The 25888-nt window shown below is 44.4% G+C and overlaps 1 protein-coding gene across 3 annotated transcripts in view; it reads right to left on the bottom strand.

Annotated features, from left to right (window-relative positions):
- Positions 1-25888, bottom strand: part of CLPB (ClpB family mitochondrial disaggregase) — a 167245-nt gene that overhangs the window by 97937 nt on the left and 43420 nt on the right. For all 3 annotated transcript variants that reach the window (XM_007112845.3, XM_007112846.4, XM_007112847.4), the window contains exons 3-4: positions 25455-25541; positions 5059-5162 (exon numbers count right to left, since the gene is read on the bottom strand). In XM_007112845.3, coding sequence (XP_007112907.1) covers positions 5059-5162; positions 25455-25541 — 191 coding nt within the window. The remainder of the gene's footprint in view (positions 1-5058; positions 5163-25454; positions 25542-25888) is intronic.

The following is a 25888-nucleotide window of genomic DNA, read 5'->3' as shown; positions in this document are numbered from 1 at the left end:
ACCTTTCTCCAGGATACCACTGTGCCTCTGAAGATGCCATTCTGAGAACTGGAGAGAATGGACAGAACAGTCAGACCAATAAGGCCAAGCATCCCTACATCACCTGCACCAGCAGACCTGATCTCTACCCAGAAACACCAACCTTGACAAGAGTTGAAGATACTGTAATGTGCCAGTTGAGCAGGCTTCTTGCTAGAGCAATGCCAAATGTCAAACAGGAGAAGGGTTTCACTAGGAATGGGGCAACCGATAGCCAAGTCTCAGCAGAGGTTTCTTTCCTCTCTAGGCTGTGCCCATTCTGAGCGGGCAGAACGGATATAGAGCGTCTCTGAGAGAAAACCAGGCAACTTCTCTGATACCTTTTGGTCTACTTGCCTGGATACTCTTTCCTCCCCACACCTTAAATGCTGATACCCTGAGTGAAGGACTTGTCCTCCTATCCCTTCCCTTTAACTCCTTTCCTTAGGCAGTTTCAGTCACATTCATTGTTTTAACTACCAAGCAAATGCTGCCAGACTTCTTTGAACTATAGACCCACTCATCTAACAGTTCACCCAAAGCAGAACCCGAGGTGACAGACTGGTGCCTCCTTTTCCATCAATTCCCACATTCCACTGAATACTCCACCTCCTCCTATTATTTTTCTAATACCTATTCTCTCCATTCCCAAAGATTTCTTTTAGAAATCCCCAGAAACGAGAAATGCATTTTGAGGGAGAGGAGCATGACTTCTCATCCAATTCTCAAAGGGATCCATCATCCCCCAAACATCAAAAATCATTGCTAATCTCTCCTCTCCAATTCATCCCCACCCCATCAGAATGGTCCATCTAAAATGCTAATGTAAACTGAGCATTATCCTGCTTAAAATCCTTTGATGGCCTTCAGAAAACACTATGAGCTCCCTAGAATTGCCTTTCAGGGTCCTTCCCACATAAAACCCTGCCTCCCTCTCTGGTCTTACTTCTTGCTATTCTCAGTACTGCGGCAGATGATTCCAGTGGCTGTCACCTATCCTATATCTCTGCATGTGTTATCCCTTCTACCTGGAAAGTTCACCCCTCTTAGTCTGCCTGGCAGTCTCTGACTCATCCTTAAGACCCAGTTCAAAGTCACTTACCCTGTGACACTTCCCAGATATCAGTCTGCCTTCAGGTAGAGGGCATCACTACCTATACCAGTGCTACCTATATCCTTTGTACATCTATCAACCTTTGCATTTATCACTCTGCACTGTGGTGCCTGTTCATAGGTCTGTCTTCTTACTTGACTGGGAGCAGATCATATATATTGAGGGGTTAGATCATATATATCCATTTTTATTTATTTATTTCCAGCATCTGGCAGAGTGCCTGACACTCAGTAAGTGCATGCTCAATTATAAATAAACAAAACTAATACGCAATTACAACCGTAGAGTACTTTACAATTCACACATCACATACTTTATCTCTTCATCTTCACATAATACTGATAAGGTAGACAAGGGATATACTACAGGGGTTTAGGGAGGTCTTGCCAAAGTCACAAACTACAACTCACTCTTCCCTTCAGTACTGAGCACAGGCTGAGCCCCACAGAAATATCTATTAGAAATTTAGTGAACTTGATGGACTTTGGCACTGACTTTATGCTTTGCTTGTGTTTTGAAGAACTTTGCTGAGCTTGTGACTTTCCTGTGAATTTGCCTAGACACACTCTGGACAAGGGGCTTGTACCTTGTCTTCTACTTAACCTCCTCACACATCCCCAAGTCAGGTAGCTTCCCATGAAAAAGTCAGTCCAATCCAAAGAAAAAAAGAACCACAGGATTCTTTTGTTTCTGTCTACTTCATCAGTGAGAATGACCCTGAGCTGGGTACAATGACTTGCATACAGTGGGCAATCAATAAATACTGGCTGAATGGATAAATGAATGAGGTATCTTTAAATGGAAAAAGGAAAGAAAAATATGTTTAAGAAGGCGTTAAAGGCTTAGACTGGTAAGGAGAGGAGAACCCTGAGATGATTTTAAAGAATTGTCACTCTCCAGGCCTGGAGTCAGAAAGTAGCGCACATGAAGTCAGAGAGCAGAGTACATCCACACTGATACACCAGGGAAAATCAGATGAGCTACCAGAAAACTGTGGCCGGCAAAGGTAGTCTGAAATTCAAAAAAGAGAAAAAGCTACAGAGAGAGTTAGATCTCACAAGCCACAGAGCAGTGAGTTTATCAATGATTGTTGATAAATATTATTATTTCAATCTAGAATTTATTTTTAATGGTTCTGAAACACTTAGGTGATTACTGGGTGCCAGTATGGGTTTGCTAAGGATAAGAAAAAACCATGCCAGAATAACCTAATATCCTTTTGGGAAAGGATTACTGAGCAACAAATTAAGACAAATGTTAAACATGTTTTTATTTCAGCAATAAATTGGAGAAAATCTCTTAAAATTTTGTGGACAGGATGAAGAAATGGAGGCTAGAAAAGAATGAAGTTTTGTGGATCTACAACTGTGACTGTTGAGTAATGCTTCTAAATTATCCTGATCATGACCTCCAGGGCTCTGTACTTAATAGAGTCCTGTAAACATTTTAATCAAAGACTAGCACATGAAATACATGATGGCAGGGATCTTGTCTGTCTAACTCAACTCACCAGTACCTAGATCAGTGCCTGCTAGATAGGAATGTGATCAATAAAATTTTGTAAAATTATTGTTGAATAAGTAAATGAATCAATAGAAAGCCTATTTGCTAAATTTGCAGATCATATAAAATAAGAAGAGATAGTTAATATTTTTATCTTTATTTCATGAGAGATATGCTAGCCTATTCCAATATTTTTGTTGTCTACCTACCTACCTACCTAGAATATAGGCTGGCTAGCAAGAGTTAAAAAAAATTCAGAGGAGGCTGACAAAAACAGGCAAAGAAATGGAAAGGAAGCAAGGAAGGGAGGGAAGGAGGGAGGGAGGGAGGAAGGAAGGAAGGAAAGAAAGAAAAAAGGAAATATCTAAAACATGGTTGGCAAACTACAGCCTATGGGCCAAATCCAGCCTGCTGCCAATATTTGTAAATAAAGTTTTACTGGAACACATCCACACATGCTCATTTGTGTATTGTGTTCTACGCTACAGTGGTCAAGCTGAGTAGTCACAGCTAAGACCAACTGGCCCACAAAGCTTAAAATGTTTACTATCTGGTACTTTCCAGAAAAAGTTTGCTGACCACTGATCTAGAATGTTGAATATGAGCATCAACCTGGAAAGCTGAACTATTAGAACACAAAGGTACAAAACTTTAAAGGCACGGGTGGGGACTGGTGTGACAGCAGAGGTTGGATTAGATGGCTTCACAGTTCTGAGATTCTGTGAAATCAAAAATGCTTATTGGACCCTGTTGGGATCCCAAGAACAGATAAGAAGGCACTCAAATAATCCCTTCCCTTCTACCTGGCCCTGCCCTCTCAGCAAATGCTCCTCCTTGCTTTTTGGTGAGAGCACCTGAACAGAAGACAGAGCTGAGGGTGGCAATGCTATGTCTGAGTGAGGAGAGGACAGCCTATAAGCTGAGTCCCCACACATCAGGCTGCAAATACAGGGCAAGTTTGGTACACATGAAATTCTCCTCTGTTGAAAACAAAGTGAACATGATTCCCCCAGCTCAGTGGGAAATCCAAGGAGGCACAGGTCAAGGCCTGAACATGGAACTGTCAGCTGACGAGGAAAGAAAAGCCATATGAGCAGATCAGAGTTCAAATAACCACATAATGGGCCAAGATTCAGAGAACATTCAGAAGAGCAGCTGAGGGCAGGTTGCAGCAAAGGTTCCATGGAGGATCTAGTCACAGCAAACGAGCTTGATAAAAGGAGCAGGTTCAGAGAGGTGGAGAGGCAGGGGGAGGGCAACTTCACACTGCAACTGGGTAGCAATGCTCTGATGCTCTTGACATGTCTCTCACACTGTTGATTTGAGAAACCTTGCTGGGGCAGCAATGACACCTCTGCCCTAGGCTACCACACCCACGTCAGTCTGGTAGCCTTGCTGACAGCTCTGAGGGCTGAGCACACTGCTTCCCTCTGCTGAACCTTCCCTCAGGTCAATGTTCTGACCCTTAGGCAGTCAGCAAGGCTGTCTGTCCTCCTGGCATTACTGCCAACCCTAAAGTAGCCACTGCTCATCTGCCCTGCTGCTGGAAAGTGAGGGGAATCTCAGCCTCTGTGAGTGATCCAGGATAATGGGCGGGCAGCAGAGCCAATCTGGACAAGCAAAGCTCAAACGTAAAATATTCATCTCTGTCTGCAGTCAAAGCAACCTGCCTTCTTCTCAACTCTACTTTCGAAAAACTACTCACCAGAGGCAATAACGGACTAACTTGCCCAGGTACCCTTCAACGGACACGTGACCAAGCCCTGGTAGGTGCACACCGCCTCTTTCCTCTGAGAAGTCCAAGCAACCACGCACACAACACCCCAGGGAGGCACTGATGACCACCCCATTTTACAAGCACAGACTAGGTCCACTCTTTGTCCTGGGTCATTCAGTAAGTTGAGGGGCCAGTCCAGAGAGAGGATTGTATTTCACATAGAAGAGGGGAAAAAAACAGTTGAGGGACTTCTGAGGCTGAGGAAACAAGTGAGGCTGCTTTCTAGTTCTGGGGCAAGGCTGGGACAGGGTAAGTCTGCAGAAAGTAGAGGAAGAATAAATCCACATTCCACACAGTTGCCTTAATTATTTTATGGAAACCTGCTCCACTGTCCACTCATCTGAGACTCCACAGATTGAGGCACTTTTGAGAGAACACCAGTTAAAAGGTTCTTCTACCCCTCCCCCCAGGTTATGAAATTGGGCCTCTATTTTATTCCCCAAGACTTGAAGTGACATAAATTATAGAGCCAGAGGGGACTGTGAAGGGCATCTGTTCCAAGCCTTTTGGGCTCTCCATGAGTTCCTAGAGGATGAGGGACTTGCAGGCTCTCACCCTGAGTTGCTGGTAGAGCTGGCACAGAGCACGGCTGCCTGGAAGCCACAGGGAGGAGAGATCTCAGAACAGCAGGGTAGCCCACACTTACCTTCTAAAGAATGGATTCCCTGCTCCTTGGCGGTCTTGTAAACACTGCTGAAATCATCCCCGAGGTTTGGGTCAGCACCAGCTGCAAGCAGGACCTGCACCACACTGGAAGAAATCAAAAAGACACCAAGTGTCAAAAACAGGAAAGGCCCAGGAAGTAGACACTCAGATTCTGAGGCATGTTTGGGAACTGGATCTGCCTCTGCTCATGTGAGTGGTACAGTGGAGAGAACATGAACTTTACGAGCATCAAAGACAAGGATAGGAAAGTTGGCTCTGAAACTTTACTGGCTGAGAGGCTCTGGACACGTTATCTAACACCTCTCTAAGGCTCAGTGTCCACGACTATAAAATACGAAGTGTTTATTCAACACTTACTTATCAAATGCTTACTATGTTCTAGTCACTGTTCTAGGTGCTAGGGTCCATGCCCTCAAGGAGCTTACAGTCCCTTCCGGGAAGGACAACAATTTAGCATAAAATTACAGCGAAGTGTGATAAAGGCTACAATGGGAGAAGTACCATGTATGGTGAGAAACCAAGGGAGGGGATCAAGAAAGGCCTCCCAGAGGACGTGGTATTTAAGGTATTAAATACTTGGAAGGCTGAGTAGCCAGACCTGGGTTGGTGAAGTGGGAGGACCCAATGCATTTACAAATCTTGGAGGCAAAAGAGCACAAAGCTTCACCTGAAGAAAGCAGAATTGGGGATTTCCCTGGTGGCGCAGTGGTTAAGAATTCGCCTGCTGATGCAGGGGACACAGTTCCATCCCTGGTCCAGGAAGATCCCACATTCTGCGGAGCAACTAAGCCCGTGCGCCAAAACTACTGAGCCTGCACTCTAGAGCCCGTGAGCCACAACTACTGAGCCCGCACGCCTAGAGCCTATGCTCTGCAACAAGAGAAGCCACTGCAATAAGAAGCCTGCGCACCACAATGAAGAGTAGCCCCTGCTCGCCGCAACTAGAGAAAGCCCATGCGCAGCAACGAAGACGGAACGCAGCCAAAAAAAAAAAAAGGAAGGTAGAATTGGAGTAGAGGGTGTAAGGGGAAGAAAAGTGGGGAATGAGATAAGCCACTGAAGGGATTAAAAGGGAAGTGACGTGGCAACACATGCTTTTCCGCTCCACTTCAAGATATATACATTAAAAAAATGCAAATCGTATTGAAATATTAAATTGAAAAATGAAAGTCTTCCCTTACAGCCATCTCATTAATCTAAATTCTAAGAGTAACCACTATTTATAGTTTGGTGTGTTTCCTTCCAAATCTTTGCTATTAGAAGAATCACTCCTATAGCTGTGTGAGAATGGACTGGAGGGAGTAGGACAAGAGGCAGGAGCCTCCACAGTGAGGTTAAATTAGGTGAATTTATATAGCACCAAGCACAGTGCCTGACCCAGGAATGCTCCATATATGTTAGCTTCCCTTCTATCATGTAATGTTCCTGCTAATACTTTCCTTTCTTTCCCTAATAAAAACAGGTTCGTGTTCACTATAAAAAAACCCTCAGGGCTTCCCTGGTGGCACACTGGTTGAGAGTCCGCCTGCCGATGCGGGGGATACGGGTTCGTGCCCCAGTCCGGGAGGATCCCGCATGCCGCAGAGCGGCTGGGCCCATGAGCCATGGTCACTGAGCCTGCGCCTCCGGAGCCTGTGCTCCGCAACGGGAGAGGCCACAACAGTGAGAGGCCTGTGTACTGCAAAAAAAAACCCAAAAACAACAAAAACAAAAACTCAGAAGATATAGCTAATCAAAAAGAAAAAAATGTTTTAGAATATATAACATCTTTCCAGTTTTTTCAATGTATGCACATTTTTATTTACCAAAAATGGGATCATACATAAACTCTCCCTAAACACACACATACCTCACCCCTTCCATGTCTTAAATATCTGTCTATCACATTGTTTTTAATGACTGCACAGTATTCTACTAAAAGGCTAGTCTATATTTAGCTAATCCCCAATGGTAAAACAATTAGATTATTTTTAATATTTCAATAACAATCTCTATTTCCTTTGAATAAATTCCTAAGAGATGAATTTCTAGATCAAAAGTATAAGCATTTTAAGGCTTTTGATAAATGTTACTAAATTACCTTTCAGAAATATTGTACCAATTTTTATTTTTACTATCAAAGGAAGAAGGATGAGAGTAACCGCTGTGCCTCCCTTCCACCAAAGCTTTTTCATTATGTGTTAATCTGGACACAGAAAATGGAATCACACTGCTGTTTCAACTTGCATTTCCTTGATTACTAGTGAGGTTGGACTTAAAAAAAATGTTTAGCAAATCAGTTGTATTTCTTTTTTCATGAATCACAATTATCAATTTTTATTTTCAGGCATAATGTCCTTTGCCTATTTTTCTCTTAGTATGTTCATCTTTTGCTCACTGGCCTTCAAAACTATTAATGTTTTTGAAGGCATAAATGGCAAGCATTTAAAAAAATTACTCTAGGTAATTCGCTGGTGGTCCAGTGGTTAGGACTTGGCACTTTCACTGTCAGGGCCCGGGTTGAATCCCTGGTTGGGGAACTAAGACTCTGGAAGCCTTGTGGCCCAGTCAAAAATAAATAAATAAATAAAAATTTAAAAATTACTCTATCATAAATATTGAAAAGCCAACCTACAATTTTAGTTTCTCTCCTTTGTTAGTTTTTCAATATCTGTAGCCAGCAGTATTGTTGGTTTTCCCTGTATCAACTGGTTTGAGTTTCATAACCTTCAACAGGCACAAGACCTGCCCAATTATTTGCTGAATGGATGAATGAATTTCAATAACTCCCATGCACACAAACACACAGTCCTCATAGGTAAGTCAAAGAACCAGAATCTATCTCCCACATAGATGAGGTTCTTCTACATCTGATCTAACATGGTCAAGTGAGCCTCCTGTGTCTATTCCCCTTACCTAAAAGGATCTTAAGAATTACCTTTTACAGGTAATTTATCTAGGATATGAATTATGATCCCAAAGAGAAATAAGAAGGGTCTCTAAGCACCTAAAATCCATGTCTAAAACGCAGATATTTAACTCACAGCAGAGTCTGTCAGGTTTTCACTTGGAGACTATTTGCTCATAGTTTACACATAATTTGGATTAAGACTGGCATTAAGTCTTCCTGCTTGCCAGAAGATTAAAAGTTAAGAGGGTTCAAAAAGGCTGTTAGAGATGGGCAAACTAACTGCAGGCAGTGAGAAAAATATCTGATAGAGAGGGATGTAGTATGGTACAGAGGTTAAGAACGCTGGCTTTAAAATTGGAGACAATATGAGCATCAACATGAATAATGACATTAATAGATTATCACCCATTGGGTACACTAAGATTCCAAGAGTCCGCATTGAAAATAAGTGAATAAGTCAATGGGAGAGAAGGGAAAGCTCTTCTTTACTGTAGAATGACAACTAATAAATGTAGAACAAATGATGAAATCAGAAAATCATTTTGCAATCATAATTATCAGGGACATTAATAGTATGTAGCTCAGACTTCCCTGGTGGCGCAGTGGTTGAGAACCGCCTGCCGGTGTAGGGGACACGGGTTCGAGCCCTGGTCCAGGAAGTTCCCACATGCCACGGAGCAACTGGGCCCGTGCACCACAACTACTGAGCCTGTGCTTTGGAGCCCGCAAGCCACAACTACTGAAGCCTGCACGCCTGGAGCCTGTGCTCCGCAACAAGAGAAGCCACTGCAATGAGAAGCCTGCGCGCCTCAACGAAGAGTAGCTCCCACTTGCTGCAACCAGAGAAAGCCCGTGCGCAGCAACGGAGACCCAACGCAGCCTGCCCAAATAAATAAATACATATATACATACATAAATGCTAATGAGTACTGTGATGCTCCTAAAGAAGGTTATGGTATGCAGCACCCCCAAATTTAAAAAAAAAAAAAAAAAAGAGTGTCTAGCTCATATGACTCTGTTAGTGTATGTAATGTGCTTGTACAGTGCCTGACATATAATAAGTGCTCAAAGAACATCAGTTATCATTACTATGTACCTGACCCTGTAGCTGGGCTGTGGGAAAGTCAAGAGAAGTTTGAACTAAGACACAAATTGGGAAGACAGCATGACATTTTATAACAAGTATAGGGAGACCTGGGTTCAAATCAAAGCTCTATCATTTACTGACTGTGACCTTGGACAAGTTACTATACCTCTGGGACTCCATTTTCTTACTGGAATAACAGATAATGATGCCTCCCTTGTAGGTTATAAGTATGTAAAACTCCACAGTGCCTGGCACATCAAAGGAGATCCACAAATATGAACTCTCTTCTCTGTGTCCATATAATCTTAGTGATAATAACATGAATCTGGGCTGAAGTGGGCTCTAGATCTATACCTAATCACCCCCAGGACTCATGTTGGCATAGCCCTGTGTTAAGAAGGCAGCTCTTCTAGTCATGTACCACAATGTTCATTGCAGCACTATTTACAATAGCCAGGACATGGAAGCAACCTAAAAGTCCATCGACAGATGAATGGATAAAGAAGATGTGGCACATATATACAATGGAATATTACTCAGCCATAAAAAGAAACGAAATTGAGTTATTTGTAGTGAGGTGGATGGACCTAGAGTCTGTCATACAGAGTGAAGTAAGTTGCTTTGTGACCACCTAGAGGGGTGGGATAGGGAGGATGGGAGGGAGACACAAGAGGGAGGGGATATGGGGATATATGTATACGTATAGCTGATTCACTTTGTGATACAGCAGAAACTAACACACCATTGTAAAGCAATTATACTCCAATAAAGATGTTAAAAAAAAAAGCAGCTCTTCTATATTCTGCACAAGTTGGCTTGTTTTAAAATCTAAGTGAGAAGGGTTTGTCGATCTAAACTCAAAGGGACATAATTTGGTTAATCCTCAGCTGCTGTGTCCAATCACCATTCAATCACACCCCCTCCCATGGCAAGCTGTCCCTCCAGGCAGCTAGTGTCACTAACTGTGCTACCTGGGCCTCTCCAGGTTCCTGAGTATTGATTCCATCTGTCAATTTGCAGGCTGCAAGATGTGTCCAAGCAACCAAGTATGCTGCCCTTCGCCCCAAAGGGCAGACAGTGGTTTGGCAGGATGGGGAGAGGAAAGTGACTAGGCTAAGCCCTGGGGCTGCTAACCCAATCAAAAGGAATGGGCAATTCACTTCACAAACTTGGAGGACAAAGAGGGTGAGCATCCAAGCTAGTGACTCATTCTGCAATCGTGGAGAAGATTCCTTTCACTTTTAATTAACTCAAAAGGCAGCAGCCCCACTGTGGGGTATACCTAGGACTAAAGGAACTGTGGCTGCTCAGTGGCCAAGAGTGGCACCAAACACCTTACCAGATAGCTAGTAAGCTTTTTGCCCAAGAGCTATCTCATACTTAAAAAGCATCTAACCCAGAGTTCCACAGGGATCAGGCCCTTTTTGGAGAAGCCAGCCCAGATCAGGCTAAAGGACTACATGACTATGGTTAGCTCTGATGATGAAAAGAACTTCGTGGACCAATGGGATGTAGGAGGGCAGAAGCAGGGTAGGAGGCTAGCCAGGTAAGAGAAAGCTAAGGCAAGGCTGGTGAGAACAGGCTTAGCAGCAGGCCAGGCCCAGGGAGTGTCAAGAAGTTCATAGTCAAAACAGAGCCAAGGGCCAGAGACCAGGCAGCAGAGACGTGAGGCAGAGAGTAAAAAGCCAGGTCAGACGTCAAGGACTAGAGGCAGAGGAAAACAGCAGACCACAAAACAAGTAAGCAACCAGAAACCAAGAAACACACTGGTATCAGAGGTCAAGACAAGGCAAAAAGAAGCAGACACTAGGGGCAGCAGTGAGGAGACTTCGCAAATGAAGAGATTTCTGCCTCTTTGACATTTTTTGCTGAAGCAGAAACAAATCCCCCAATTCAGAACTGTATCTGGGAGAAGGTGACGTACACAAGATGGTGAGTTGGCCCACCTGGCTGACAAGGGGACTATAGGATCTGACGGCACAAAGGGAGGCAGGTACTGCTATCCGAGGTGATCCACCAAAGGACAACTAGAGCCGCCCCTCTGTTCTGGCATTGGCATACTGGCTGTCACTTGGGAGGTTTGGGTTTAGGTATCACTATCTTAAATTGGAGTAGCTGGTGCTAAGTGGGCAGTGAAGTGTATGGGCTAGGCCTTCATGGTCTTAATAGCTGGATTAAAGGGGACAGAGTACACCATCCCACTCACTTATGTTTTTCTATAACACACTCAAAGGAACTATGCTGACTACTCCAGAGGTTCTCACTGGGCAAAGGCTTACAAACATCAGCAATTCTCCCAGCCACCTCAGGACTTGGTCTCTGGTGATCTGTGGAAAGATATGCCTACCAATGTCAGTATCAACCTCAAAGGCTAGAGATCATCTCCAGATACCCTACTTCCAATACTAATCTGGAGGGTCAGAGAATGTCTACAGCCCAGGAGGATGGGGGTTTAGAATTGGCCTTCAGTGACTTGGCTCTGGTAGCAGTACTTGCCTTTCTGTGTGTCCATCAGAATCTGGTCTTATCTCTGCCCAAGTGAGCTGAATCACCAAAAACACTGGGCTTTGTGAATACTGAAGGTGAAGGTTGTGAGGGATAGTATCCAGCTGACAGGTTGGCAGAGAAGCAGCAACAGGGCAGAGCTAGCCAGGCCAGGGATGGGGGGCACTGCAGGCCTGGAAATCTGGCTAATCAGAAATGGTCAGGTCTTAAAGATTGGCCTTAGGTAGGAAGTAGAACGCAGGTCCAGAGCCCGAGACCTTGGTAAGAGTTACACGCATGAGTAGGAGTGGTGAGCTCTGAGCCTAGGCTGAGAGCTGTTTTCGTTCTGCTTATTTTACTGCCTGCTGATACAAGTATCTATTTTCTCAAGGGTACAGTAGGGCTAAGTAGGAGAAAGATAGCAGTCTAATAATAAGAGCTAGCATTTGTATATACCTCCTACATGCTAGGCACTATTTTAAATACTTTATATATACTAACATCTAATCTTCACAACAACCCTATGCGGGAGGTTAAACAGAAACTGAGGGATAAGTAACTTGTCTAAGGTCACTCAGCTGTAAGGAGCAGAGGTGGGATTCAAACCAGGGCAGTCTGGCTACCAAGCCCATGTCCTTATCACTCTGCTACATGGCCTCTCACTTCCCTGTGTTGACTCCCAGGTAGCTAACAGTCTGTAGAAGCACTTCGCCTCAACTCAAGTTTTAGTAACAAGGCTAGGATCAGGAAGCCCAACAGAAAAATAAGGCAAGGATATGAACAGTTAATACCCAGAGGAGGAAAAAAACAAACAAACCAGATGATTAACTATGTGAAGAGATCCTCAAGCTTGTGTGTGATTAGAGAAAGGAACATTTTTAAAAATGAGATAGCATTTTATTGGGAATTTAGGATTGACATGTACACACTGCTATATTTAAAAGAGATAACCAACAAGGACTTACTGTAAATTAATTAATTAATTTTAAAAAATGTGATAGAACTTCAAGTTAACACACTGGCAAAAAGTGAGAAAGCTGAAAAATGCCCAGTATTGGTGAAGACATGGGGATCTCAGATTCTTCATGCACTGCCAGGGGACAGACTGGTGCAGCCATTCTGGAAGCCAACCTTGTAATATTTGTCATGTTAAAGTACCTTACCCTATGACCCAGCACTTTGCTCCTGAGGATATGTATCTCAGAGAGATTCTTACACAGGTCTATAGAGGGCAACATGGGAGATGTTCACCACATATTTTGTGGCAGTGGGGAGGTGCAGGCAATCAAGTGTCCATCACTGGGGGAACAGGTAAGTTAAATGTGGTAGACACATGCTATGAAACATGATGCAGCAGTCAGAAGCAACAGGCTAGATACATGTGCAGCAACATGAATAGATGATTTTTAAAAAGGGGTTGATTCCCTGCCACCTACTATTATTCATTAATTGAACTTGACCATCTGTTCTAAAAATTTATTCCTTCAGGGATTCTCTCAATTGCAGAACTCTAATTCCCATGCTGATCTAGTGATCTTGGGGGCTGAAGAATTAAGGACCCAGTGAAAACAATGAACTCCCCGAAGTACACCAAAGGCCATCACATATGCCCCTCCTACTGGTTCAAATGGTTAGTGCTCATTCACCTTCAGGGCTCCTCAGGGACATAGTCACCAACTCAATTGAGGCTTCTCTGACTCCCAGCCCGGGTCCACACCCTTCCCCTTTGCACAGAATCCAGTACCTACTCCTGTGGAAGGTGACCCTCACCATGTTATATTGTGATTGCCTGTCTACTTTTACTTGCCTTTCCCAGTAGATCACGGGGCAAGAGCCATGTCTCAACCTTCTTTCCCAGCTCCTTGCCCGGTGCCTGGATCACAATAAGTGGTCAACAGATGTTTTCTGAATGACTGTATGAAAAAATGAAGAATGAATAAATGAAATAATTATTTTATTTGGTGAGAAATGGGGGAGAAAAGAGTGGAAGGCAACTGTCTCAGCCCTGCCCAACCTTCCCCCACCTGAGGGTCCGAACTGGGCTGCAGGCAGCTTAGCTGTGGAAAACTTCCATCTTCCTCTCCTGAGCACTAGGCCCTTCCTGCCCTCCACCAGGCAGTTCCCAAAGAAAGCTGAGGAAAAGAACAGGAGGGTGGTCCCTAAGAAGCAGTTCCTGGGACTCAAAGAACTCCCTTTGGAGCAACAGCCCCCACCAGGCAAGTTTTAACTTGCCGATCAGGTTTGTAATTAGATTAGATGTGGGAGCACACGTAGGAAGTTGGCTCACATGGACCTTGATGAGCTCCTGCTTTCAGGACAGTGGGGCGTCACAATGCACAGGAGTACAGTTACATCGATTGGCTTTCTGCTCTCAGTGGCCGGAGGGGCTTTGGGTCATCACACTGTTTAGGAAAGAGGGAGGAAACCTGTGGCGTGAGCTGAGGCCTAAGCTGGGCGAGGCGCGTGTCAAAGACGGCTGGCGAGCAGCTGGAGTTGGTGAAGCAAGAAGGGCAGTGATCCCAGCTCCAGGTCGTCCCCACACAATGTGGAGCTTCAGAAGAAGCTCCTCCGACTCCTCCTCCCCTCTACCCCCCACATCCAAGCACAGGGTCACTGTGTCCCAAGGAAAAGACAAAGAGTTGACCTATTCTCAACCCAGAGCACACCTCGATGAGGGGAGAAAGCAAAGAGGTCACAGGGCAGGAGGTTTGCTGGAAAGTCAAATGAGCTATGGATCATTCAGTCTACTGGTTGGTCTACAGGCTGTTGGGAAAGCGGGGTGGCCCGACCAAAGGCACTGGCCTGTGTTGAATCTAGAGGTCCTGTGGTGTGGAGGCATGAGCTTGGTGGGGGGCAGGATGGGAAGGCAGTTTTCTTTTCTTTTTTGGGGGGTGGGGTACAGTTTTCTTTTTAAAGCCAGCTTCCTTGGGAAACAAACTAAAGATTAAGGAGGAAGCAAGGTACCTGTGTAGAAAATGTGCCCCAGTTTCCTTGAATGAGGATGTTATTTTGTTTACTTCCCTCAAAAGGTAAAGATCAATAATCATAATAAAGCAGCCACGGTGGGTTGAGCACTTTACATTTACTATTCCAGATCCTTATAACCACTTGCAATGAGGTACTAGTCAATTTTACAAATAAATAAACTGAGGCTCAGTGAGATAACATGAGTTATCCAAGTATACACATTAAATAAGCACAGGAATCATGATTCAAATCCATGTGTCTGTCTGGGGCCAAACCCAGTGCACATTCCCCTAAACCACACTGGTTCTCACCCATCTGACGATCCATTAGTCTGTCATAATATCCCATAGTCGCTGGGCCCTTACTATGTACCAGGGACAGTGATATTTTCAGATGGTCATAACAGCTAGCTGGGATAAGAGGGAGTCTGATTCAGAGGGACAAGGGTCAAAATCAGTAGAGGGCTCAGACCAGGTGAGATAATTTGGGCAAGGCTTAAGGAAGGCATGGCACGTTAAGCAGAGGGCCAAGGAATTGAGATTACCCATCACAGGATTTCCAGGACAATCCCAATTTCATATCCTTAGCCTAGTTCTAAATACACTTCCATGTCTTTCAATCTGTGGTTCATAACACACAGTCGCCAAACCAATGGGGCAGTGTGGTCAAGCCCTGGTTAATAGGGATTCTTTCCACAGTATAGGCTAGACTAGGCTCTCTCTAGGCAAATGATCCATAAGAGCATGTTGGGGCTGGTACATCTCCTAGATGTACTATGCACTAGGCATTGCACTAAGCAGTCTTACATGCATGTTAATCTTCGCAACCACCCTATGCTGAGGCAGATGCTATTATTGTTCCTACTTTGCAGATGAGGAAACAGCTGTTAAGAGGTAGAGCTAGGTTTTAAACTCAGGCCCTCTTTCCAGAGCTCTTGTTCCTCACCACTCTGTCACACACAGCTAGACTGTGCTCCCCAATGTAAGGACTGTGCCTGGCCATCTGTTCCCTTGCACATAGGCCCCAGTACAGGCCAGTAAATATTCGTTGAATCAATTCACTTCTAAGGCCTAAACACTGCACTGCTGATGCACACATTGAGTTTTCAGTCAGCTCCTGGGCTTTACTTGCTAGTATTGCTAAATTGGGTCTCCTTGGATTTTACAGTTGGTTTTTGGTTTTAACTGTAGACTGAAACACTTGTCCCTATTAATTTTTATCACCACAGATTTAACCATTGCTCTAGCCCACTGAGTTCTTTTTTCATATCCCCGACTCTTTCACCTAACATATCAACTACCTCTAAGCTTCATTTAATCTGCCCATTTGATTGGAATTTATCAATGGTCTCACTAGAATCAGTGATATGACTAGTGAATAGGACAGACCCCTGTGGCTCACCAGTACAGTCTGCTTCCCAGTCTGATATCCATTCATATATAAACAATGAACCAGATCATTCACCATTCATTAGTTTGACCAAACTATTTGCCACATCATATTTTATTCATGTGGATATGAGAGACAGCCAAATACCTTGCTGCAACCCAGACACACCTACCATATTTACTGTATATTCCTGACCCACCAAGCTGGCACCCCTATTTAAATAAGCACAGAGTGGGTCTGATGTCTTTAAAGAGGAGGTGCAGGAGTGGACCATACCACAGTCCCTAGAAATGGAACACCCTTCCCCAGGCTGCTGAACTGGATGAGCACTGGATGCTCTTTTCATCCCAACTGATCTTCTCCATGAAGACAGCACTGAACACAGAACCCCAGGATGGGATATAGCGCTGGAGAAGGGGGTGGATACCCTGAGACTGTCAGTTTAGGCAAATGAGCTGACACCACTTTCCAGGGAACAGTGTCTGGGTGGCCTGAGGTCAAGGCATGTGTCTGCCAAACTAGAAACGGGTGCATGCTGCAATTGGAATATCATTACTACGAAACAGGATTATCTTGAGCAATGATTCTAAATGGGATTAGAAATGACTCTTTGTTACTCAGAGATAATCAACCACAGCAGCGGTGGGAGAGACATCAAGCTCGGCACACTTTTCTGGGGGCATGGTGCTGGCATTCTGGGCACCTGGCCAGCACGCTCACTCGCCCTTCCTTGCTGGGAAATACTGGGAACTGTTCTTCACTAGGCAGCCGTGGCCACCTGGGACGAGAGCAAGCTCCACATCAAAGTGCCCTGGTTTGGGGTACCATGTTCTAGGCCCAGCTTCTTAGATGAAAAGGAGTGGAAAAAGAATCTCCAAAGCCCTACTGCTTCTGCATCACCCATCAGATACTGGTGAGAGGCAAGTAATACCCCCACCTCCATCAAAGACAGGCTTACCTGCAGGAAATACACTACTTCCTGAGGTCACCAATCAGCAGCAGCAGTGTTAGTCATAATAATAATTAAGACACGACCACTACTACTATACTACTATTAACTAAAGTAGCAAACTCTTATCAAGTGCTTACTATGTGGCAGGCATTATTCTAAACACTTTACATATATTTACACATTTAAAGTAGCTCAGCTTATTATCTCCATTTTATGGCTGAGGAAACAATCATATATAAGTGAAAGAACTTGCCAAGGTAGATGACTAGTAAGAGGAAGAGACAGCTTGGATGTGAATCCAGGTCGTCCAGCTCTAGAGCTCACAGCTCTACCACATGCTAGACAGTTACAGCCTGAGAGGATCATGGTCCATGCTGGATAAGGCCTTCCTTTACCCTCACTGGTCTCTAGACCCTGCCAGTGCCCCCTACAAACTCTGGTACATCCCTACTTTCTTACTTTTAGGAGCCTATGCTCACAATGGTGCTTATTCCAGAAATGCTGTCTTTCTACTCTCCACCTCTACCAACCAAAATCCTGTCCGTCTTTCAAGGCCCACCTCATGTGAAAGGGCCTCCTTTCATGATTAACCCCTACCCCAGCACTCTAGGCTGGTCTTCTCTGGGTACTGACCACATTCTGCCTCAATCTACATTAAAAGGAAGCTTGTTTTATCCCTTTTCTGACAGCTTTTTTGAAGACAAGGAGAGTAGTTTGTCGGTTTTTAGATTTCTCAAAAAATCATCAAGCACATAGTGGGTCATCAAGAAACCCTGCCTGAATTGACTTGACTCCTGGTCTTGGCACCCCTTGATTCCTTGAATGGCTTTGCTCCCTCCATCTTCCCTACCCAGGTAGTATAGTCCAGTAGAGAGAATAAGGGTTTGGGGTTCAGAGGGACCTGATTTCAAATCCTGGCTCCGCCTTTCACTTACTGGACAAACTTAGGCATCTCTGAGCTTCATTTTCCCTATCTGTAAAATAGGTATAATAATCCCCCCATTTTAGGATTGCAGTGAGGATTAGAGCAACACGGGAAGTATTCGACATGGGCCTGGCACACAGAAGACATCCAATCAACCACAGCCATCATCATCACTATAGTCAGGAGATCAGATAGCACAAAGCCAGCCTCCTCGGGCCAAAGGAAGCACCACTCTGCAGCAAGCAGCCAGGCTGAGAACAGGCTGGGGACCTTGGGAAGAGACTGTAGCCCTCCAAAGCAGGATAGACCTCCATGTTGTCAGGCCCCCCGGTACCGACAGTAAAGCACAGGTACTGGGGTGCTCTACCTGCTCTGCCTCTGGCCAGCCAACAAGGAAGAAGAGCCTCCCATGGAGGCTGCCCCAGTCCAGCTGCAAGAGAAGCATCAGCTCTTTGCTCTAAGAACACCTGTGGAGTTGTCAGCCACACAGAGAGGCCTGTAAAACCTCTCCTGCAGGTCAGCGATCTGGCTTGGGCTGCTGGGTTCTTAAAGATAGGATTTAATGCCTCCCCTTCCCTTAGTAAGGTGGAGGGAAAATAAGCAAATGCTAAAAATAAATGACTGCTATGAGAGGGAATTAAATGGTCTTTAGCCAAGGATGGCGGCATTTTAAAATTAACAAAGCCCAGGTACCACATCCAGGAAGGCCTTGGCAAATGCGTGTTATCCACTCATTAGCTCAGCTCCTCAGGGACCCCAGCCAAGCAGGGAAGGCAGTGCCGGGAAGCAGTCCTTCCGATACTGATGAAATGCACTCCGGGAGAAAAAGCAGAAGGAGGGAGGGAGACTCTTGTGGGGAAATTCAAACAGTTCTGCTGGAGCTTCCTTCTCTGCCTGGCAGTCTCACCTTCTCTGAGGCAGGGGCTTTCAAGGCAACCAGCAAGCCCAAGTGGACTCAAATCTGAACCTCCCCCCACCACCCCACTGTTTCAGGATCTTTGGTTCCTGAAGCTCCACAATGGCCATACTATTTAGGTGGTCCTCCCTGCGTGGCAGACCAGGGACAAGGGACCCAAGAATGATGTGGGATGAGAGGCAAGCTCCCAGTCCTGAACCCTGCACCTTCTCCTAGCCATAAAGAACCATATGACACTTTGTGAGCCCACTGTATACCACTCATAAGGTGAATTTATCATTATTCATCAGTAACTCTACTTCATGACATCACGAACTGTATGAATCCACAAATCTTTATTCTATACTAACAATCAGAATATATAGTACTCCAATGTAAGATACCATCAACTATAAGAATTCAAAACATTCCAGGTGACCATAAACAGTATGAATTCATTTTAACACTACTAACAGGAATCCTCAGTACACCAAAGGTCACAATCAACAGTGAAAATATAGAGAGATGGTGGTTTTTTGAAAACTTTTTAAAAGTCTGTTTATTGAAGTATCATTTATGCATAGTAAAATTCATCCTTTTAAGTTGTACAGTTTGATGAGTTCTATAACCACCACTATGATCAACACTTAGAGTATTTCCATCACCCCAAAAGTTCCATTGGGCCCTTCCTCCCACTCCTAAACCCTAGCAGCCACTAACCTGATTTCTGTCCCTATAGTACTGCCTTTTCCAGACTGTCATATAAATGGAATTATACAGCAGGTAGCTTTTCATGTCTGGCTTTAACTTAGCATAAGGCTTTAAAGATTTGACCATGTTGTTACCTGTACAAGAAGTTTGTTCTTTTTTTACTGCTGAGTAGTCCACTGTATGGATGTACCATAATTTGTCCATTCACCAGATGATGGACATTTGGGTGATTTCAAGTTTTTGGTGATTATGAATAAAGCTACTATAAATATTTGCATACAGGTCTTGTTGTAGATGTATGTTTTTATTTCTCATGGACAAATATCTAGGAGTTGGTATTGCTGGGCTGTATGATAAATGTATGTTTTACCTTTATAAGAAACTGCTGAAGTGTTTTCCAAAGTGGTTATACCATTATGCATTCCTATCAGCAGTGATGACAACTGTTCTGCATCCTTATCAGCACTTGGTATTGTCAGTTTTAAAAATTTTGGCCATTGGAATAGGTGTGTAGTGGTATCTCATTGTGATTTTAACTTGCATTCCCCTAAATGCTGAGTATCTTTCATGTGCTTATTCGTCATCAATCTCTTCTTCGGTGAAGTGTCTGCTCAAATCTTTTGCCTATTTTTTAAAAATTGGGCTATCGGGACTTTCCTGGTGGCGCAATGGTTAAGAATCCGCCTGCCAATGCAAGGGACATGGATTCGATCCCTGGTCTGGGAAGATCCCACGTGCCGTGGAGCAACTAAGCCCGTGCACCACAACTACTGAGCCTGCGCTCTAGAGCCTGTGAGCCACAACTACTGAGCCCACATGCCACAGCTACTGAAGCCTACGCACCTAGAGCCCATGCTCCATAACAAGAGAAGCCACCACAATGAGAAGCCTGCGCACCACAACAAAGAGTAGCCCCCACTCGCCACAACTAGAGAAACCTGCGCACAGCAACGAAGACCCAACGCAGCCAAAAATAAATAAATTTATTTTTTTAAAATATTGGGCTAGGGCTTCCCTGGTGGCGCAGTGGTTGAGAATCTGCCTGCCGATGCAGGGGACACGGGTTCGTGCCCCGGTCCGGGAAGGTCCCACATGCCGCGGAGCGGCTGGGCCCATGAGCCATGGCCGCTGAGCCTGCGCGTCCGGAGCCTGTGCTCCGTAACGGGAGAGGCCATAACAGTGAGAGGCCCGCGTACCACAAAAAAAAAAAAAAAAAAAAAAAAAAAAAAAAAATTGGGCTACCTTTTTATTACTGATTTTTAAGAGTACTTTATATCTTCTGGATACTATTCTTTTATCAGACGTGTTTTGACAGCTTCTTTTTTGAGGAATTAGAATTCATACCATTTTTCTTCCAAGCCACTATCCCCTGCATATACATGCTGATGAAGAAAACAGGACAGACTTAAATTTTCAATTTACCAATACCTTAGTGTCATTGGACAAAGGGTCAAGCAGTACTTAGTACCTGTTAAAACTCATGAGACTATTTTTACCTCCATGATGAGCACCCAACCACCATTAGGCTTTAAAGAAAGCTACATCTGGAGAAATGGCTGTCCTATAAACAGCTTTTGCCCCCCAGGCTCTGCACCTCCCAAAGCCCTGTTCTGGTCCGCCAGGCTCTTGGAATGGTCAACAGTCGTCACACTCCATTGCTGGCCATTGTCCACTGGGAAAGGTAGGAGGCTCCCAATCCACCCCTCAGTGAAAGAGCAAACAGTGGGGCCTGTGGCTGCCTGGACATCAAAGTAGAACAAACAGGCCTGGCAGGCCCTGCCTCTCCGCCTACACATCCTGCAAATGCCATCTGAAGGAGCATCCCTGAGGGGGTCATGACTTTCAGCTTGTCACAGCACACATCAAAGTTTGCACCACACACGAACTGGGTGCATGGGTTCGAATCAAGTTGCCCAAGAGCGGATACTCAGCCATTGTGTCCAGTTTTAATCCCGTGTTTTCCCAAGTAATTAAGCCTTCTTGCTTATGAACTTGTGACTAAGTAAAGCATCACTGAGAGGTTGTAACATCAAAGTGCCTTCCACCGTCTGTCCATGTTTAGTAAAATTGGATTTCTTTCCCTTCTTAAAGAAAAACTAATTGAATTTAGCTGAAGGCTGGGTATATTTGCACGAGCCAGTAGAGGCTGTGCTAAGTCATAGTGGTCATCCTGGGACCCTGTGGCTTAGCGTTTAGCTGGGCTGGGTCAGAGTGCAACACGGAATGAGGCACCCAGACTCAGGCTAAACAAGTGCCTGTGGCATGAGGCTTATGGAGGGCTCACTGTGGAGAAGGGGCCAGCCCCCGCCAACTACTCCTCAAGTCAACACTACACCCAAGCTGTTACTAGGCTGGCAAAAGGATTGTCCTAGCAGAATGTTGGTAAATCTTTGGCAGGAGGGCTACTGAAGACAATGGCCATCACAATGCTCGAGTCCTTGATGTCAGCAGTCCAAGTAAGCTTCTTAAGGCAAAGGCTGTGATGCTTACTTAGTATCTGAATCCCCTTTAGCCTAGCATATCAGCACCTGACACAGTCTAGTTTTTAAAAAAGTCTTCTGGATGCATAACATGATAACATAAAGGTATGTCAGCACAAAGTTCCTCTCTCCTGAAGAACCAAAACTCTCTGTATCCCTTTTTTGCCCTGCTTGTCAGGAAACGTCAAATTAAATTCATACTCGATTCCACTAATTACCTGATTTACAGTGAGTACAGCCTGGTCCCATTTATGTAAAATTAGACATATAGACATAGATATAGTGATCAGTCTCTAGGTAGAGGGGATTCAGTTGACGGCTACTTTCTTCTCTATATTTTTTTTTTACAAAAACAATAAACCTATTTTTGGAAAAGAAAATCTCTAGTTCAATCCTGATAGAATTATCTTTCCTTTTACCAATATGATTTCTGATCTTGATCCAGTTTTAACTCTCCTGTGTACATTTATATTTGTATTTTGATTTAAGTCCTTAAACCCTTTTTGTAAATAAAAGGAGGGAATAAATTATAAATAAGTTCCCATGCATATTTTTAACATTTTGTTCTATAACACTGTATTTTCTGTTCAAAATTAAACAAAATAGCACTCTCTTTATTATTCAAAATTAAATAAAATAATAAATACATATATAAATAAAGGTTCACAAGAAGATAATCTCCTTAAGTATAGAGACTATTGTGTTCATATCCCCAAGGACTTAACATATTAAGCAGCCAGGCACTAAAGGCAGCTGAGGGTGAAATGACTGGGCTTCTCTCAGGATATCTCCTTTGAGCTTGTGGGCTGCCAACATTCTAAAGGAGGTGAAGGTTCTCTACTTTCAGCCTTGAATCACGGGGTGCTGTCCCTCTACTCGCCCTTGATCCAAATCCATTTCAAAGGTGGTGGCATTTCAGGTCTGGCCAGTATGATTCCAGAAGGAACCATACTGACTGATGAGATGGGAATCAGCACACTTCTAATACAGAAAAACTTATTGGCAGATTGTGCTGGGATGGACACAATAATCCTTCAAGACCACTCCCATAGCACCTTACCAATGAGGCCTACCCACCCTGAGCAGTGTACTCCTGGCATTCCCTTTTACCAGATTCTACTTTTCCTTTTTTTCCATTAGCATTTCTTATCTTCTAATATATAGTTTACTTATGCATTGTATTTATTGTTTATTGTCTGTCCCTGCCTCTCTCTACCCAGGGACCACCACTTGTACAGAAATAAGCTCTTTGAAGACAGGGATATTTGTCTGTCAAGAACAGTGCCTGGCAAACAGTAGGTGCCAAACAATTTCTGTAATATGAATAAATAAATCCAACCTGAGAGTATGCTATTTTCTATAAAAATCTGTCCTCACTGGGTACCCGAAGGAAGAGGAGGGCACAAAATAGAAGCTTAAAACACCAATAATTAGTCCTAGGAACCGAGTAAATACAAGCCAACACTCTCACTTTGCTCAATGAGCATCACTGATTTGCTAATGGCCCTGGATAAAGACAGAGCAATCAGTTAAACCAACAACTCATTAGATTCAGAGAGAAGTGTCCTCAAAGCACATCTGCTAGCTATGTGCTCACTGACTGGCAGTACTCTTAAGTATAGTGTTAATTCCTATTCCGTCTCAACGCTGATAAAACCAAACACAGAAGAGCACATACCCCCTCCCTTTTCTCCACCACTGGTTATCTCTTGCAGATGGAGATACCTGCAAGCTGGGAAAGACTGGTGGGTGGGGGTGGAGGCAGGGGGGGTGTTATAAGTGGTAGAATAAGCACATGTGTGTTGTGTGTAGAGATGTCTAATGAGAGCATCAGAGAATAACATCTCACCATTTGTAACCTGTAGCACATACATTATCTCATTTGCTTCTCACAAGAATATAGTAAGTATCTATCTGCTCTGCGGTGAGATTCAGTCCCCTCACCCCCTCTGCTTTGATAATATCCTGTCCACACTGCTCTGATATCATTGATTACACTATACTCTGTTTCTCTACCTGCCTGTCTTTTCCACATTAGACCATGAGCTCCCAAGGCCTCTGATTCCCCAGTGATTAACATAGAGCCTGGCTCAGAGTAGATATCTACCAAATGTTTGTAGAAATAGTTGATTTCAGGTGAAGAAACAAGGTGTTCATAGAATTTTGAAATTCAACTAAGGGTCAGAGCCAGGACTGGATTCCAGGCTCTCAATTGTAGAACCTATTTACATTAATTTTTCTTTTAAAGACTATGTGCGGGGCTTCCCTGGTGGCGCAGTGGTTGAGAATCCGCCTGCTGATGCAGGGGACACGGGTTCGTGCCCCGGTCCGGGAAGATCCCACATGCCGCGGAGCAGGTGGAACCGTGAGCCATGGCCGCTGAGCCTGCGTGTCCGGAGGCTGTGCTCCGCAACGGGAGAGGCCACAACAGTGAGAGGCCCGCGTACGGAAAAAAATAAAAAATAAAAAAAATAAAGACTATGTGCTTAGAGCTAAAGAGGCAAATAAGGAGAAACAGTGCTGAGATCAAGTTCACGACAGAGTAGCAGAGAAGAGAGAACTATCTCAGTACAGCTAAGTCTCTCAGCCAGTCTGAGGCAGTGCCACCCCGACATTATAAAATACCTGTTTGGTTGATTTCCACCATATTTATGACCCTTCCAAAGGTGGCCAGTACTGGCAGATAAAATCCTTAAAGATCTGCTTGAAGGGAAAATGAAAATTTGTACCTCCCACTATCAATGTCAGTGGCTGTTACTAAAGCACCCAGTCTGCCTTCTTTGAAAGCATCTCTTTTTGCTCTTTTTCAATCAATTCTTTTGCATAATCACAGCTAGAGACTGTGATGTAATGGCAGCATCCAGCCCAAGCCCGGGATCCGGCAGTGGGAGGCAGCAGTGAGGTACAGTAAAACACACAAACTATGCAGGCAGTCAGACCAGGTTCTAAATCCTATCTGTGTGATCTTAGACAAATCACTTTACCTCTTTGGGCTTCAGTTTTCTCAGCTGCAAAATGAAAAATAATAATATATATCTTGTGGATGGTTGTAAGAAGTAGAGGTAACTCTACACAAAGTAGACTGTTTGAATCTTTACACAACAGCTGCATGCTGGGGGAATGGGGAAGCATATAGGAAAACAGCAGGGCCTCCAACGAGAGAGAAGGAACACCCCCACCTTCCCTAGTTTCTACCAGAACTTCCAAAGGAACAGCCCAATGTAACCCTTGCTGGGAACAGTGACTGCAGACTGCTCAACATGGATAATGATAACAGAATCATGATGATAACTTGCACATGTACACTTAACCACTTACAACAGGCTTTCAAACATTTTGTTGCTTCAATAAAGCAAATGACTCGCCTAAGGTCACAAAGTCAATGAATGATGGAGCTGCGATCCAGAGCTACATCCTTCCTCTCCACATCTCCTATACTTTCCATTGCACCAGGTGTAGACCAGTTCCTTAGGCTGAGTCCATTTCCCTGCCTTTCAAGAAAGCAGCAGGGGGACAGGCAAGGGTGGGAGAGGGTTCAGGATCATGGTCTGCAGAGCTCTGGCAAAGGGAGCCCCATGTGGAAGGAGATCTCTCACCTGTTGTTTCGGTTGATGGCTGCCACCATGAGTGCTGTCCAGCCAAGTTTGTGCCTTGCATTGACATCAGCACCTTCCGACAACAGCCTAGAGAGAGACAGAAATATTTTCAGTGTATGGCTTATCATGGACATAAGAGTGGAAGAAATGAAAAATCAATAAACAGGGAGGCTAGATGAATTTGGAAATAGTTATAGGGCTTTGAGAACTAAATACCCATCCCAGCTCCTCTGGCCACTCTCCCTTGACCCCAGGCTTCTCCTACCTCTCTCCCTCTTCCCTTAAATGAGTCTGCCTCTGCTGTCATCCTCCCAGCCTACTGAGGAAAGAATGTGCCTTCCCCTCTGTCCAGAATGCTCTCTCCCTGCCTCTCTGCCTATTCTAAACCTACTTTCATATAATGGGATACAACCCTGGCTTGAAGACTCTCTCCC

This window comes from Physeter macrocephalus, chromosome 16 (assembly GCF_002837175.3).
Source record: "Physeter macrocephalus isolate SW-GA chromosome 16, ASM283717v5, whole genome shotgun sequence".
Taxonomy (NCBI): domain Eukaryota; kingdom Metazoa; phylum Chordata; class Mammalia; order Artiodactyla; family Physeteridae; genus Physeter; species Physeter macrocephalus.
Note: the sequence above shows the minus strand (reverse complement) of the source record. Positions and strands in the feature narration are given on the sequence as shown.